The sequence below is a fragment of the Melitaea cinxia genome, chromosome 11, assembly GCF_905220565.1.
Source record: "Melitaea cinxia chromosome 11, ilMelCinx1.1, whole genome shotgun sequence".
NCBI lineage: Eukaryota > Metazoa > Arthropoda > Insecta > Lepidoptera > Nymphalidae > Melitaea > Melitaea cinxia.
Genome location: NC_059404.1, coordinates 15,365,113 through 15,383,207, shown reverse-complemented (window position 1 = coordinate 15,383,207; position 18,095 = coordinate 15,365,113). Strand labels below are relative to the sequence as shown.

The 18,095-nt window shown below is 38.3% G+C and overlaps 1 protein-coding gene across 1 annotated transcript; it reads right to left on the bottom strand.

The window, feature by feature from the left end:
• Positions 1-1,554: 1,554 nt before the first annotated feature.
• LOC123657647 lies at positions 1,555-4,267 on the bottom strand. The gene is made up of 2 exons (XM_045593169.1): positions 2,184-4,267; positions 1,555-1,711 (listed from the first exon to the last, which is right to left on the bottom strand). Exons 1-2 carry the CDS (start codon positions 4,265-4,267, stop codon positions 1,555-1,557), a joined length of 2,241 nt encoding a protein of 746 aa, XP_045449125.1.
• Positions 4,268-18,095: the final 13,828 nt, after the last annotated feature.

Sequence of the window (18,095 nt, the reverse complement as noted above, 5' to 3'; positions counted from 1 at the left end):
CCTCATCGAGTGTTATTGATTCATCGGCCCTGAACTTGGAACTTACTTGCGCTTAGTTGCCAAACTTAGATTAATAAGGCATTAATTACTGTTCGCTATTAAACTGGGGTCACTAGCGACTTACCGATCTCCGTTGCAACACGTGAGCTGGCTCGGTCCGGGCAGATCAGCGACTCGGCAGTTCACTAATAGTTCCAATTCATATGGCGAACACCACCATAGGGACACACCAGTTCGGATCTCCAGCGAAAGATATATGTTTTTGTCCTCGATCGAGTTAAACGGTAGGTAACAGTATCGTATGCGCTTGCGGCAACGGTTCTCTCGGGACTGTTCATGCGCCCTTACTAGAGGGCGCGCAACACGGTGCGTTCGGATACAGCAATATATCGCTAAGCAACCCATTAACAATTAAAGAAAAAATAATAATATGAAATTGAAATTGTCCAATTTATGTTATCCTGTAAATGTACGTAAATACGAAGATCTTGTTCCGGTACGGAACATGCCGCTCACCTTAAAAGCACGTAGTGTCTTTTAAAGAAAAGAGTAAAGAGTTGAAGAAAATTCTATGTAATTTAAAACTAAACTTAACTATGAAATATGCAAATTAAAACTAAACCTAACCATTAAATATTGTTTGTAATAATTTTGACTATTGTAATGGTAGAGGACAAATCTTGACAACAGGACGTTTGAAAAGCGTATTGCCCATTCTTAGTGTTACGACTCGTACGACCTGATCAGAGCCGGGATGAAGCGCGTGAATACGTGCGAGCTTCCATTGGAGAGGTGGAAGATTCTCGTCACATACCACAACAACAGTGCCCTCACGGAGAGTGGAGCCGCGGTCTTGGAACCATTTATTAGTCTGTTGGAGTTCGTGAAGATACTCCTTACTCCAACGTTTCCAAAAGTGTTGAACCGACTGTTGAATCCAGCGCCAACGAGTTAGGCGATTAGGATTTTCGTCTACCAAGGAGACATCAGGGACCGCCGTCAAGGGTTCTCCTACTAGGAAGTGAGCTGGGGTCAATGGGAGAGGATCCGAAGCATCCGAGCTCAGTACGCAAAGAGGTCGTGAATTTAAAACAGCTTCTATCTGACACGTTAGTGTGTGCATTTCATCGTACGTTTGAATTCGTGTCCCTACCACGCGGTGAAGATGATGTTTAAAGCTCTTTACGGAGGCTTCAAACAAGCCGCCGAAATGACTAGCGTAAGGAGGTTGAAAATGCCACGTAAGGCCCTGCTTCAAAGTTTGTTTATTTAAAACATTTAGAACTGGATCGCTACGTAAAAACGCGTATAAATCCTTTAAATAATTATTACAACCGACAAAATTCCTTCCACAATCTGAATAAATGTCTGTACAATAGCCACGCCGAGACGTAAAGCGTCGTAGGGCGGCCAGAAAGGCTTCTGCAGACAACTCGGATACGAGCTCAAGATGTACGGCCTTTACCGCCATACATACAAAAACTGCAACGTAACACTTTATTACTTTAGCATTCCTAACTTTATTAGCACGAACGTAAAAAGGACCCGCAAAATCTACAGACGTCTTTTTAAAGGCACGAGTTGGACGTAGTCTAGATTCAGGGAGCTGTCCCATACGCGGTTGCATACGCACGGGGCGCGCGCGGAAGCACCGTACGCAGCGATGTATGCGCTGGCGCACGATATCGCGACTCGACAAAATCCAATATCGCTGTAAAAGTGAGTTACGTACTAATTGAGATCCCGCGTGTAAATTGACCAGGTGAGCGTCATCGATTATAAGATCCGTTAAGGGATGTCGTTTAGGTAAAATTAATTGATGTTTAGAATTAAATGGTAAAAGAGATTTGTCAATGCGTCCTCCCACGCGTAAATATCCGTCACTATCCAGAAATGGCGTAAGACGTCGTAAGCTCATCGAAACTAATTTATTGTTAGAAATATTTTTTATATCCTCACTAAAAACAGACCGCTGAGTCAAAAGTATAAGACGATTAAGTGAAACGTTATATTCAGGGACGGTAATGTAATTAGGAAGCGATTGTTTAATATGTTTATTTTTACATTTGTTATAAAAACGAAATATGAAAGCAGTTACACACACAAGTTTATTTAACGACGAATATCGTGAAATAAAACTATCCGTATCGCTAAAAGTATACGTCATAGCTGTGTATGAATACCTATCAAGATGTTCTTTATTGTTGCGCTTTTCTTCGCTTGTATTTACGATCGTTTTTTGTATAGGCCAAGAGTCGGAACTTTGTTGGAGCCATGCGGGACCATGGTACCACAAGTCACTCTTAACTAATGCTGCCGGCAATAGGCCGCGAGAGGCCGCGTCTGCGGGATTGTCAGCAGACGGGACGTGACGCCAGCAGTTGGCGGGTACGCGGGTCGAGATCTCACTGACGCGGTTAGAAACAAAAGTCTTCCATTCATGCGGAGAAGAACGAAGCCATGCCAATACGACCGAAGAGTCGGACCAAGCTACAATGTGTCCGGAACGGATCTTGTCTCCGTATACGTTGTTTACCTTTTCAATTAATTTTGATAGCAAAAGCGCAGCCATCAGTTCAAGGCGAGGGATAGTAAGACATACACGCAACGGTGCGACACGAGTTTTTGCCATTATTAAATGTGTCTCACAATCACCGCTCTTGCCTACATGACGTATATAAACACATGCGGCGTAACCGACTTGAGACGCGTCAGCAAAACCATGTATTTGAATAGAGTCTAAGTCGTCAGTATTAAAAATATAACGGGGAAAAGAAATCGATGCTAAAAGCGGTAGCTCTTTAGTAAAATTTGTCCATGAATTTAATATATCAATAGGCGGGGGCTCGTCCCAACCAATGTTCGCTAACCACATCAACTGAATTAAATGCTTAGCAAATAATGTTACCGGCGACAATAACCCGAGAGGGTCGTATATTTTTGCTATTTCAGATAATATAGCACGCTTAGTGTAATCGCGCGAAGTAACATGAACCTTGAAGCTAAATGAGTCTGCTCGGGGGTTCCACTGCAATCCGAGGACATTCACACCTTTATCACCCTCCATCTCTGAAAAAAGAACACTCTCACACCGCTCACCATGAAACTCTGAGGGCTGGACTGCGGCGAGAACCGCTTGCGAGTTGCTATGCCATTTGCGTAGCTCGAACCCAGCCGTTGCGCAAATAGCAATCAGCTCCTGCTGAAGTAGAAGAGCCTGGGCTTCGCTGTCGGCGCCCGTAATGACGTCATCAACAAAGACATTATTTAGTAAAACAGCTGCAGCCAGTTTGAAACGCTCGCCTTCATCGCAAGCTAGTTGTCGGATGGTACGAAGTGCGAGATAGGGAGAACAATTGACGCCGAAGGTGACTGTACGAAGTCTATAGTCACGTAAAGGTTCCTCTGGTGATCGACGCCAGAGAATACGCTGAAAATCTCTATCACTTTCACGTAACAATATATTACGAAACATCTGTTTTATATCTGAACAGAAAGCAACACGATAAACACGAAATTTTAAAAGAACGCCTACGATATCTAGGTGAAGTTTAGGTCCCGAGAACAGCACATCATTTAATGAGTACCCACTGGTCGTACGACAGCCGGCATCAAAAACAACTCGGGTGCGTGTTGTCTGGCTTGAAGGCTTAATCACACAATGGTGTGGGATATAGTAACTCGCACCAACTGAAGGCTTATCATCAACGAGCTCCATATGATTGAGGTCAATGTACTCCTGAAGGCAAGCGTGATAGTCAATCTTCAGCTGGGGATTACGTTCTAACCTATATTCCAATTTATGAAAACGTGCTACTGCGATTTGTCTAGATTCGCCGAGGGGCGGGGCGTTGACCTTGAAGGGCAGAGCGACCACGTATCGCCCTGTGAGGTCTCGATTATGCGTTCTTCGAAAAAAGGATTCGCATAATTCCTCATCGGGAGTGTAACTCCGCTTTTCTGGTACTGACTCCAGCTCCCAAAATCTTTGTAAGTTGTCGTTGTCAAACGAGCTATAACAAACTTGGAGTGGAGTCGAAATGTTTGTATTGAAAGTAAGTTTCCCTAACAGTAAATAACCGAACACACTATTCATAGCGATAGGTGTACCCGGTGGACCCGTAATAGTGTTATTTAATAAAATGTGGGATAGTATATCCGCTCCTAATAACATTTCAACCGGTTGGGGTGTATGAAAATGAGGATCAGCCAAGGTAAGTCCCTTTAAGTGAGGCCACTTAGTATAAGGCAAAGACAAATTAGGCATTTTCGACATTAACTTAGGCAAGATTAATGCGTCAACCGGAATAACGGGATGATGTTTATTTTTAGGCGTAATCGCGCACGTAACCATTCCCCTGGGCATCAATGGTTCCGTATCTCCTATGCCTAATACTGGTATGTGAACGTTAGTGCGCGGCAAACCAAGACGCTGTACGCATGCTTCACTTATAAACGAAGCCTGACTTCCACTGTCAACTATACACCGAACGGATGAAATCTTATTATTTCCTAAATATAAATCAATTAAAGCCGTAGATAATAATACCGTAACCATGGAATGCGACGAATGCATTTTTGTTGCGTAATTATTATGTATGCGATCGTCCTGTTTATCCTCCGTAAGAGGGAGTGAAACGGCGCTAGCCGTGGCAGTTTTGTTTACAACTGCTAAAGACTGCGGTGAAATTAAATGAATAAGGCTATGATGTTTCTTTTGACACGTACGACACACAAATTTCGATTTACAATTTTTAACATCGTGTCCTACGTTTAAACAATTGTAACAAATATTTTTGTTTTTAATAAAATTGTACCTATCCTGCGGAGAAAGATTTAAAAACTCTGTACATTTAGATATTAAATGCTGACCGGAGCACTTCAAGCAAGATCGATCTCTATTACTATTGACATAAGGTCCAGTTTGTTCTGTGATTGAAGCGACACTTGCATTGAATGAGTTTCGATGTATCGCGTTTGACTTCCCACCAATCTTCGTACGGTGATTATTTATATGTTGTGGGTAGTTTTTAGTGGACTGTGTATAAGAAGCTATAGCGATTTCGTCAGCTGATATTTCACGTTCTAGAAATTCAATTAAAGTATTAACATCTGGTATGTCGGACGGTCTTGACAATGAACGTTCGTAATTTTTTCTTAAACTTATAGGTATTTTACGCAGTAATATGTTAAGTAATATAAAACTCCATTGGTCTACAGGAAAATCCATGACTTCAAGCGCCCTGATGTTTTCTTGGTAGACATTTAATAAATTACGTACACTATGATATGATCGCTCGGAACATGTTTCAAGGTCAAGTATACGATCTAAATGTTTCGATGCAATAATTCGCCTATTTTCATATCTATATTTTAAAATTTTTAACGCAATAATATAATTATCTCCTGTTATAGGGAGTGATTTAATCAAATTATATGGTTCATTTTTAACCGAAAGTAGTAGGTATCGTAATTTTTCCGTCTCCGTGTAGGCTCTGTTGTCATGGACTAATGAACAAAATAAATCAAAAAACGATTGCCAATCGGTAGGATCACCGTTAAACTCGGGTAAAGGCAAGACGGGTAAATTTCTTTTATGACAAATATCGTCCTGATGAAGTGACCGACGTCGATTCAGATCGTCATTTTTGAAACTATTTACGTACGAAATAATGGCATAATATACATCGTTAAAGTCATTACGTATTTTAATATGCTCGTCTTTATCAAATAGCTTGTGTTTAATGAGCGTTTTCTCAATTTTACTTTGAATTTTGTTAAACTTTCTTTGATGTGAATTTAAATCACTAGCTCGCGAACGAAATTGTTGATCATTTGTGGTTGCAAGCTGTAAAATGCGTTTAAGCTCGTCGAGAATCAAATCTCTTTCGAAAATATCCTGTTCACATAATATTTCTAACTTTATTCCGTCCGGCATTTTGCGTAACAAAGATGGCGGCGAAAGAAAATACGAAAAGAAATACGTTGGTTGAAATATGAGTTCGTAGAACTGCAATTGAATAGGATAACATAAGCTGGACAATAATCCTGGTTCGAAGGAACAAAAATTTATGTTCGCTATTAAACTGGGGTCACTAGCGACTTACCGATCTCCGTTGCAACACGTGAGCTGGCTCGGTCCGGGCAGATCAGCGACTCGGCAGTTCACTAATAGTTCCAATTCATATGGCGAACACCACCATAGGGACACACCAGTTCGGATCTCCAGCGAAAGATATATGTTTTTGTCCTCGATCGAGTTAAACGGTAGGTAACAGTATCGTATGCGCTTGCGGCAACGGTTCTCTCGGGACTGTTCATGCGCCCTTACTAGAGGGCGCGCAACACGGTGCGTTCGGATACAGCAATATATCGCTAAGCAACCCATTAACAATTAAAGAAAAAATAATAATATGAAATTGAAATTGTCCAATTTATGTTATCCTGTAAATGTACGTAAATACGAAGATCTTGTTCCGGTACGGAACAATTACTTTCAATCACACTTCAGTAATTAGATAAATGTAAAATTGAAATTGTTAATTTGATCGAGTAAGCTTAACATGACTTGATTTGAATTTGTTAGGTGGTGTGTTTTGTTCATCGATTAACTAATATGTTACTGTTGAGTGTGAACACAGTTCCACTACTACCTTGGAACTTAAAAAGCCAACCGATGGCGGGATAACCATCCAACTGCTGGCTTTAAAATACACAGGTCGAAGACGGGCAGCAGCGTCTTCGTTGCGACAAAGCCAGCCCTGGGGTAACCAACCCGCCTGCCCAACGTGGTGACTATGGGCAAAACGCACGAGTTCACGCCAAAAATGGCGTGAACTTGTGGAAGCCTATGTCCAGTAGTGGACTGCGAAAGGCTGCTGTGATGATGATGATATAATTTCTGTTGAGTACGATTGCCTTTGCACATATTTACTAATAAAAATCTTGGTTCCTAAAAGTACACTTTGTCAGTGTGCAAAAGTGTTCAGTTCTTTCGAAATTTTCACCACAACTTTATCACAGTATATTTTTTCATAAAGTTACAGCAAACAACTTGTTATCGTATAGAAAATCAATGGTCAAATTGTTCAGTAGGTATAAAACCTTAGGATTTTAAGCTACTGGAAAAAATGAATTAATTAAATAGCCCGAATATACACACACCAAAACTTTGTCTAAAAGTACCAGTTTTTTTAAATTGACTTCCAAATAATTGTGTTTGCTCGCAACCGAAAAAAAACCTACTTCAAGTACATCGACGAGTAATACAACGTAGATCGACGAAAAAATAGTCAAGTAACTACGCGTTATCAAAGATTACTCAAAAAGTAGTTATCAGATCTCAATAAAATTTATATGTGACCACATGACAAATATCAGCTTTCGAATAAATTAAAAATTATTAAAATCGGTACACCCAGTAAAAAGTTATGCGGTATAATACAACGTAGGTCGACGAAAAAAGCGTCAAGTAAAAACGCAGTATTAGATATAACTCGAAAAGTTGTTGTTAGATCTCAAATAAATTTAAATGGGACCAATTGACACACACCACCTTTCGGTTAAAAATTTTTTTGTCGAAATCGGTCCACACGATCAAAAGTTCTGATGTAACAAACATTAAAAAAAATACAGTCGAATTGAGAACCTCCTCCTTTTTTGGAAGTCGGTTAAAAAGGAGGAGGCTCTCAATTACATTGTGTTTTTTAATGTAATTACCTCAGACCTTTTGAATGGGTGGACGATTTTGAAGATTTTTGTTTTTATCGAAAGGCGTTCCGTGTCATGTAGTCTCATTTCAATTTCATTGAGATCTAACAAGTATATTTTGAGTTATATCTAGTAATGCGTATTTCTTTCATGGCCAGTTACGTTTCGTATATCTACTACTCTAATATCCCGTTGGCGCAGTTTGTAGTGACCCTGCTTTCTGCTCCGGGGGTTGTGAGTTCGATTCCCACCCCGAGTCTGGATGTAATCTATATATTTATTTATATATCTATTATTTAATTATATATATGATCATCAAAAAAATGTAGTTATACTAGTCGGCTAGTAGTGGTAGGTAACAACCTATAACAAAAGCATTAGGTTGCTTACTTTAGGAACAGATAACCGTATTGTATTGTATTGTATTGTATTATTGTGGGCTCGGTTTTCCGCATTTAGACACAGAGGTGGTCCGTTATGCGTGAAAAGAAGGCTGACTAATTCAGCCAGCCCAGCTCCTTCCAGAAGCTCAGAAGCTTCCTGGGGCGTTCACAGGCTTCTCGGAGCGTCCTTATTTACCGTTATTTACAGATTACCGTGTGTGTATGTTGTAAATATTATATCATATATTATCTAAGATACAGTACAGTCGTATTGTGAGGTCTATTGCTAAAGAATTTTTACTTCAATCGTGTGGTCTAAGGCACACTCGTTTTTTTTAAGTTCTGTATTTCCAGGTTTTCGTTTTTGATTGTACTTATACTGAAAGGAGCAGTAATAAAAAGGGCTATGATCATATTACAATTATAGACTTTTTTTCAAACTCGAAAGACGAAAAATAGAGCTCTTTATTATCAGCAGTGAAATGGCAATAGAATTTTACCCGAGCCTCTGGACGTAATGTCTTTAGCAAAAACTTAATTTATTAAGTTATCGACTTCGGAGAATTTGGGAACTCATCTGGATATAAGTCGATTCGAAACTTAAATTAAGACTTCGGTGTGAAAAATTACAAAATTTTTTTTTTACGGATTGCATATCGGATGCGGTCTTAAATTAAACTATTTTGATTTTATTTAAAACGGCTTAATTATAATGTTTTTCGTTAGTGTCAAATATATATTGGGAACTCAAAGAGAGTAACTATGAAAGTTTGAATAGAGTTAATAAGAGAGTGACTATGCAAGCTTGAAAACTATTTACCTATAGTTCGTTCTTAAGAAGAAGTTTATATCACTTTAACATTAATATCAAATGTTAATTAAATACTCGATAGTAACTCCCAGGGTAGCAACAGAGAGATTAGTAGTATATTGGCACAAGAAAGGATTCTTAGAATATCGTCCAACACGTGTAAACTCTATTTGTTTGTACGTAATCATAGTTACTCGAATAACAAAACAAAGCGAACATGGAGTGACATATTTATATATACGCAAAAGGAGGTTTGTTATATATAAAGTATTTACTTTCCCCATATATATTCACTTTTATTATTATCATATATATCTGATAGCGATATTCACAGCAGGGAACCCGCAATGGGTAGCGTGGTGGATTAATCTCTGATCCTTCTCCTACATGGGGAAAGAGGCCTATGCCCAGCAGTGGGATGTTACAGATGGAATGCGATACTTTTACAGCCAAACAGCAAATATACAGGTAAGCTTCTTAACCGGCTTCCAAAAAGGAGGGGGTTCTTAATTCGATTGTATTTTTTTTTAATATATATGTTAAAGTTATGACTGGATGGACCGATTTCGATGATTTTTTTTCAATCAAAAGGCTATTCGTTTATGTAGTTCCACTTAAATTTAATTGAAATCTAGTTCTATACAAGTTTTTTTTGAACAATATCTAAAAATACGTATATAATTGACTATTTTTTCGTCGACCTACGTTGTATTATACCGGATAACTTTTCACTGGGTACACCGATTTTGATAATTCTTATTTTAATCAAAAGTTGATGCCGGTTTTGTAAATCCCCTTTAAATTTGATTGAAATCTGATAAATTCTTTTTGAGAAATCTTTGATAACGCACATTTACTTGAGTAGTTTTTCGTTTACTTTTTTCGTTTACAAGCAAGCCTTAGTGAAGTAAATACGTATTATTAGATATAATTCAAAAATTACTTGTCGGATCTCAATTAAATTTAAATGAGACCACGCGTAAGGAACCAGCTTTCGATTAAAAAAAGAATCATTAAAGTCTGGCCAGTACAAAATTATGAGCAAACATACATAAAAAAATACAGTCGATTTGAGAACCTTGTCCTATTTTGAAGTCAGTTCAAAACGTTCAAATTTCCGTGACGTATTTTATGAGCAGCCCCCGTGGTGCTTACAGAATCTTCACATAAACTTATAATATCTAGTTTCACTAAATCTAGTGCACGAAGTCCCAAGTAACGTATGACAGTATTATCAACAGTTCAAACTACAGCTGTTCCCGTCCAGTCATCGATCCAAGTTCTAATACCTCGCTAATAGTCGTAACCTTGATTTATGCGACCGAGTGGCCTTTTGCGAGTTGCCTGTAACTTAGTTGTTGTTGGGAACTATCGCAAATGTTTGCTTTATAACGTTTTAAGATTGTTTTGGTTCAATAAATAGTTATGGCGCCAAATGGTTAGAAGCGTTTTCTTGATCGTATTTTAATAAATATTATTCATTAATTTACTTTTATTCATATTCGTTAAGCCGACCGGTGGCGGGATAGCCATCCAACTGCTGATTTTGAAATACACAGGCCAAAGACGGGCAGCAGCGTCTTCGGTGCAACAAAGTCAGCCCTGCGGTCACCAACCTGCCTGCCCAGCGTGGTGCCTATGGGCAAAACATGAGTTCACGTTAGTTTTGGCGTAAACTCGTGGAGGCCTAGGTCCAACAGTGGACTGTATAGGCTGTAATGATGATGATGATGATTCATATTCGTAGAGTGGTTTTGATAATAGGATATTGACACTCAAGCGTTTTGGTTTATTTTAAATGGATTTTGTTTCTAATAATTGTTCTTGTATTGTTTTCTAATATTTACGTGAATTTCACTCATAAGTGGGCTGGTCATCTGTGTCGCAGGACCGATGGCCGTTGGAGTAGACGGGTCCTAAAGTGGAGACCGCGTCTTGGCAAACGCAGTGTGGGACGTCCTCCGGCCCGTTGGACCGACGATCTACGTAAGATTGCCGGTGTAGGCTGGATGAGGATTGCGGAAGACCGGGATGTGTGGCGCGAACTTGGGGAGGCCTATGTCCAGCAGTGGACTGCGATAGGCTGAAGTGTGTGTGTTCACTCATAATAATGAAACAACTTTTTTCGTTCTCTCGAGACCATGGTTGCTGTAAAGTAACCGAAACGTTGAGAATTTAAGAAAAAATTAATAAACCACGATAAAACCCGAAAAATTGGTTTTATTATAATACTTATTATTAATGTTTCAAATGAGTGTGATCTACTCTTGAGAGTATAATATCTAAAACTAACCAGACAAGAAACTATAATCCACCAAAGAAAATACCTTAACTTTACTATGTCTCCATTAAACTTTATACGCTAACAATGAAACAATAGGAGTTACGGAACGAAAATAAAAACGGAAAAATGATCTTCTATTCGAAAAACAAACTCCATTCACAAAACACAAGAACACGAATTCAAACAAAATGTTAACATTGAAGGAGTTTTACGCCTTCCGGATAAACCTACAGCGAGGAGTTGATGTTAAATGTTTCAAAGGAATATAGCCCGTAATACGAATGAAAACCGTTCATAATCACTTGCGTGATTTTTGAAAATGTCATGCTACACTGGTTGTCAATTGTAACTGCAACTAGAAAATAGTACAGAGTAATGTAGTATAGACAGTTCTAAAATTAATTAGGTCAAGAACTGGTGAATTTTTTATACAACTAGGTCGGCAAACAAGCGTACGGCTCAGCTAATGTTAAGCGATTACCATAGTTTATAGACGCTTGCAACACCAGAAGCATCGCAAGCGCGTTGCCGACCCTATTCCTAATTCCCCCAGCTCTGGTCACCTTACTCACCACAGGAATACAACACTGCTCAAAAGCAGTTTTATTTATATCTACGATTTTATTTTTGTGTTACCCACACATTAGGAATTCTAAACATTTTTGAATATCATATCAAAAATTGACCGCTCCAGCGGGGTTCGAACCCGCGTCTCCGACTGACCGTGTCGGCGCTCTAGCCAATTAAGCTATGAAACGATGTACCCGCCAGATCGAAATTTTTGATATGATGATTTTTATATTCGGTTTAAGCGAATCGTGGCGCCGTCTATAGTCGTTTTATTGTAATGTTTACCTACTAGGTACTACCTATTTGTACTGACTATTTTATTTTACACGGACTGCGCTCAGCTGCTGCATTCAGCTTGTAAGATACCACTGCTGGGCATAGGCCTCTTTCTCCCCGTAGGAGAAGGATTTGAGCTTAATCCACCACGCTGATGCACTGCGGGTTGGCGGATATGTTCCCTACTATGAGTAACGATCGCAATCAGGTATTTATGATAACAACCGGGAAATAGAATTTGAGAGAGAAAATAATATCCTAACAGAAGATCATAGCTAAATATAATAATCTCAAGTGTTTCTATGGTGAGTAAGCCAAAGCCGGGGAGAGTCGAGGTTAGGATTGATAACGCCCTTGCAATGATCCTGGTATTTTGGTATTGTAAGTGTCCGTAGGCTCCGTAATTCCGTATCCGTTACTATCAGGCTGACCTTACAGTCGTTAGCTATCGTTTTTGTGTTAAAAAGTGTTTCAAAAGTTTCACTAATCCCAAGGGTCGATGATTTCCATTACTATACGGTATTTTTGTTTCTAGTTCCATCAACGGTGTTTGTATACACCATGTGATTTCCATTACTATACGGTATTTTTGTTTCTAGTTCCATCAACGGTGTTTGTATACACCATGTCATAAAGTGTACACACATTTACACACACACATACTGTGATATATTTTTGTCAATATTAATTTTAAGCATATATTTGATAACGATAAAACTCGTTATATACATAAATAGTTAAAGAACTTTAATGTACTTCTAATAATAAAAAAACTTGTTCAATATTGATTTATAAAGTTAATAACTCATTTTATTAAGTAAAAAAAAATTACTCTCCAATCGTAGGTCAATTAAGATTCGTTAAGGGAAATATTAAACAGTATTAAAAGCTTAGGTTTTTTCCTCGTTCCGCTCGTTAAGGAAGGTAAGAAAATATAAATAAAAGAAAATACATTTTATCGGGAAGATTACCAAAGCTAAAGCGATTACTTCATGGCTTTAGAAAATAAATTATGTTAAATATAAATTTATTTCTAATTTCGCTTCGTTTTGTTCGAAACTGAAATAGAAGGCCCGTCACACTAAAAAGTGAGCAAAGATTACTTATTTGAAGGGGAAAAGGTTCGGAGCCTAAATCACCACGCTGCTTCGTTGTGTCTCGGCGGATAATTCCCTAAATATAATAATGACCTGGATCATCATAACTATTATATTATATAATATATTATTAAAATGTTTTTTCATGCGGTTACAAAAAAAAAACAATATGGAAAAAGATTCTTATGATTGAAAGATCATTAATCAACTATTTATCACAAGATACAAAAAAAGTTTACGAGATTAAAAAATAATATTCGTAGAAGCTTTGGAAAAGGATTATCCTATAACATAAATACAAATGACGAGCTATACATTACTTTTAGCATTTCTAGCACAAGTAAATAACTTTAATAACGTAACTTAATTGGAGATGTAGCAAGTAAAATGAACTAAACAGCCTTCTTTCTTAAAAACTTTACTCTCTAAACGAAAAAGTATCTTAGAAGCTAATCACAAAAAATTTACAACATGTGTTACCCATAAACAAGCTACTCTGTATCCATCCTATGGTGAAAGGAGTCAGTTTTGAAAACAAAAGAACAGCAAACAACGCTCGGAAAAGGATGTTTGCGACCGTCGTGTTGACGGCGTTCGCGATCTCGTTCGCCGTATCGCAGTACGAATACTCCAGAACCGGAGGTGGGTTATTAATTTGTTAACTTATCTAGTATGTTGAAAGTTAAAATTTGAAGAGAGTTTGACATGTTATACAAATAATTGAAATTTGATGTTAACTTTCTTTGAGTAATGGACGTATGGCTTGTACCTATTATCATCGCACTTAAATTATCTTATATTTTAATTATCAATTTTTTTTAGTATCAAAAATTTATTTATTAAACAAAGGTTATCAAAAAATCATTTATTAAACAAAAGTATTTAAAAATGCTTAAAGGTTATTATTATGGTAGTTGAAATATTTGCCATTCTAATATATTGCTGTATTTTCTTACTTTGTAGTTTCAATTGCAAGTCACACGTTAACTCATTTGATAAATTGTATAGCCTACTACGTGATATAATAAAGCCAGGCAAATGTGCTAAAAAGACTCTAAGTTTCATCTAAAATTTAAATACCGTCATTACTTAAAAGGGATTACAAAAGATACATTTTTTAGAAGTGAAAACAAGGCGTGGGAAGTCTTAACCCATGCCTTTTATAGAAGAGCTTTTTGTCCGACCGTGGGACGATACAGACTGTTGCTATGTACTAGAATGTTGGCTTTATTCGTTTTCATTTCATATTAAAATTTGATGTCCATTGATATACTAGCACACAATTGAGTTGGCGTTTGATGTATGTCTATAACTCTAAACATATATGGGCAGTCGTACAAAAACAAAGAAAGGATATTTGTACTGGCCATTGTTTGCTCTTGTCTAAGTAGTCTTTGTAGATTTTCCCATCGTGTCAATAAAAGTTGTACACGTGTACGTGTTGTCGTGCTCTAAATAAATATTCCTTCACTAAACTTGTACTGTATTTGGAAATTAGGGAGTTTGAACAAACAAGCAAATATTTAGAATGTATGTAGGTTCTAATCGATATATCAATCAATGATTACAGTTAGATTTTCAAACTATATTGTCTGGGTCTGTGGATGTGACTCTAGCATAGTGCCTTCTATGTTTCATCCCGTTTTAAAAACGTTATTGAGACAAATGCAGGATTCGTTCATATCGATAAAAAGTATGTAAAATATTACTTTACTGACTAATAAAATAGGGCACAGGGGGCTGGGATAGGGATAAGATATGGCTAGAAGCAAGACAAGCGTTATATATATTGTTAGCATGATATCGATTATTTTAATACGTTTCGTGACGTCGTGCAACAGTGTTAATAAAAATAGTTCCCTACCCGCTAATACGTTTTGTAACGTCATGCAACAACGTCAAGTATTTGACTTGGGTGTATTCAGATAATGTCAGTTGTCAATTATTAGCTGTTAGAGTAGTGAGGTGATCGACGCGCCACCTAGCACATCGTTCGATAGTCACCTACCCTCATTTATTATATTACTCGAATTGTTCTGTCGTGTATAAAACGAACGGTTTCACCTCGGCTAAGGCAGTCTTGGCTCTGGCTTGGCACGATACACTTGTTGTATCCTGCTAGTAGCTTAACCTAGACTCATTCAATAATTAATTTGTGCAATCGAATTAATTATTACCTATTACGATTAATTTGGCTAGGCGGGACGTATAACTCGAGCAGTGAAGGTGAGCGTTGATGCGCATTGCAAAGGGGGCCTCCTTAAACCTACACCTGGGTCGCAAGTCCTAGGCACTGCTCTGAGTTACTCCCTCTGCCACACGATGGATTCGGTACCCGCACGGTGAACCGTGAATCCATCGAATGCTAAGAAGTTAGTCTTCGCCCTCTTAACTAATAACTATCCCGCCTTCCGTGCTGCGTTGTCTTTCTGTTAAGTGAATCCTGTTTCATGATAAATCGTGTTTACTTGTTCAGTCAACATTACCACTGAAGCCCACAGTAGACTGAGTACTCTGAGACGATGAGAAAGAGAAACATACCTTCAAGCCGAAAAGTATACCTTCTTCTTCTTTAATTTCCTAAAATCAGAAGTGGGATTGCTCCTTACGACACCACTTCATAAGCAAACAGCCGTTAATTTGAAATCGTCATGCCGCGTTCACGATCGTGCGGTTCGTGTTCACATAGTCGATCAGGTAGGACTCCTAACTGTGAAAATAGGCAGTCCTGCGGTAAATCTATAAGGAACGAACAAACGCGCAATAGGCCGTCACGGGTAAATCGCCGTCGTCATAGATCGCGAAGTGAATCGGACGATGAAAGGTTATCTCAGGCGTGTGCAATCGTCGCGAGTGGGCGCCGTGTCAACTTACTAAACGTTCCCTGCGACTACGCAGGCTGTGTTCGGAGAATCGCGAACGGTTATCACGCAGTAGCAGTGAGTACTTATTCGTTACTTTCGGGTAGATATCGTTCGCGCAGTGATAGTAGTTCAATTAATCATACGATAAATGCGATTACGACTCGTCTGTCTACTATCGAACAATCGACAGTCAACTCATCACGAAATTCATTGCTTAAACCAAGCCGCAGAGTTATTATGTCTCCAATTTTGATCCGGCTGTGCACGATTTTGGAGTGTGGAAGTAAATAGAACGAAGTGAATTAATAATTGGGACGATTTAGTGCTTATCGCGAGTCACTAATTGTTTTAAGGGTGATGCCAAGACTTGATTAAACGAATGGACCAGTAATGATCGTTCATCGTTCAATTTCTGTCGCGAGTTTAGGTCGTGTGGGTAGTTGTTTACGGGATGAAGCGCGTTCGTGGTTAAGTGATTGTGTGACGCAGGAGTCGTTATGTCCCCGTTACATAGACTCAGCTGCCGTTTTATTCGACGTTATGGGTGCCGACTCTAACAATGAAAATCTAAATCGTAACGTGTAATAAGTACTCAACTTATGACAAATACGCTCGTAGGTCACTTCTACGTCTTATTATTCTTAAGGATTAGCCAGCCGAATTAAAGACTTTAATTATTGTGCGTGGTATAGTCGATCTCCTAGATAAGGTAGCGGCAATCAATGCCAAATTATCATTCAATAATTTAGTCGGGTATCTTATCGCGTACGTTAAACCAAGACCGAATTACGCAACTCTAATAACTCCGCTCGTCAGCATAATCATTTGTCGTCGCGAAAGCGTTTTAATAATGCGAATGTAGGTAGTAATACCAATACGTGCGTTATTTTGGTTAAGAGGGTTATAAAAAGTGGCATTGACCCAAGAAGGTTAAGGTTTCTAATACCACGCGACTCTCTGAAAAACCAGTCATACGTTCTGATGTTTACAGATAAGCTATCTCATATGTCAATTTGTTGTTAAATATTTTAATTTTAACAGAGTACTTACTTATCATTTGTTGCGAGGAATAGGAAGTCAGGATATCGAGGCGACATCATATGTAACGAGTGTTGTTGATTTTCCAAAATTAAGTCTTGGAGTAGATTTTTACGTTGTTTGTTCAGAGTGTATTAACTCTTCAATCTTAATTAGCACTGATGCACTTAATTGCAACGGGGTAAAATACACTCGAATTGACGGTGAACTAATACTATCTAGTAGTCCGTTGTCAGGATGTTATATAAAGACAGTCGAATTTGAGAACATTAGGACGCCATTGATAGGCGATGATACGATACGTCTTATAAATCTTATTCAGGAGCTTTCTGACATATTTATTTCGGGTACTGCTACATCTACAGTTAATACGGGTAGTGTGGGAATTAATTAACTTTTCCTAAGCCAGTGTTTCATCACCCCTATAAGTTATCTGTTGACGAGAAATGTAGTTAACAATTTGCTCAGTACCCCTTAATGCGCGGGTCACAATCAAAAAGAAAGACGGAAGTGACAGGATATTCGTCGATTACCATGCGCTTAATGCTATCACCGTTAAAGAAAAGTTTCCCTTGCAGGTTATCAATGACCATATTGATAAATTCGGTAACTTTAAATACTTCGTTAGTTTAGATATGGTAACTGGCTTTCACCAAGTTCCAATGTAGACAGACGATGATCCTATGGGTAAAACCGTGTTCGTCACACCAGAGCGACATTATGAAAATGCCCTAGGGTCTGGCTAATGCTCCAGTGGTGTATCGGAGAATTATAACTAAAATACTTAAGTCCCTGATAGATTATAGGAAGGTCCTTACGTATATTGATGATGTTTTAATTTTATCTAACACGATAGATGAGGGCTTACAATATTTACGAGAGGTCCTAACCACACTTAAGGACGCCAGGTTTTCGGTTAACCTCAAGAAGTGTATCTTTTTAGAAACAGGTAGAATATCTTGGTTGATTAATTCACCAAGGTCAGGTGAGGCCGAGACCTAGTAAAATTGAAGCATTTATTTGAATTCGTTTCTTCGGGATTTACACCATGTACCTTTTTAT

Coding starts and splice junctions, on each gene's coding strand:
- LOC123657647 (XM_045593169.1), bottom strand. CDS start 4,267: ATGCCTAATTTGTCTTTGCCTTATACTAAGTGGCCTCACTTAAAGGGA. Junction 1,712..2,183: donor AATAAAGAACATCTTGATAG/GTATTCATACAC, acceptor TCACTTTTACAG/CGATATTGGATTTTGTCGAG.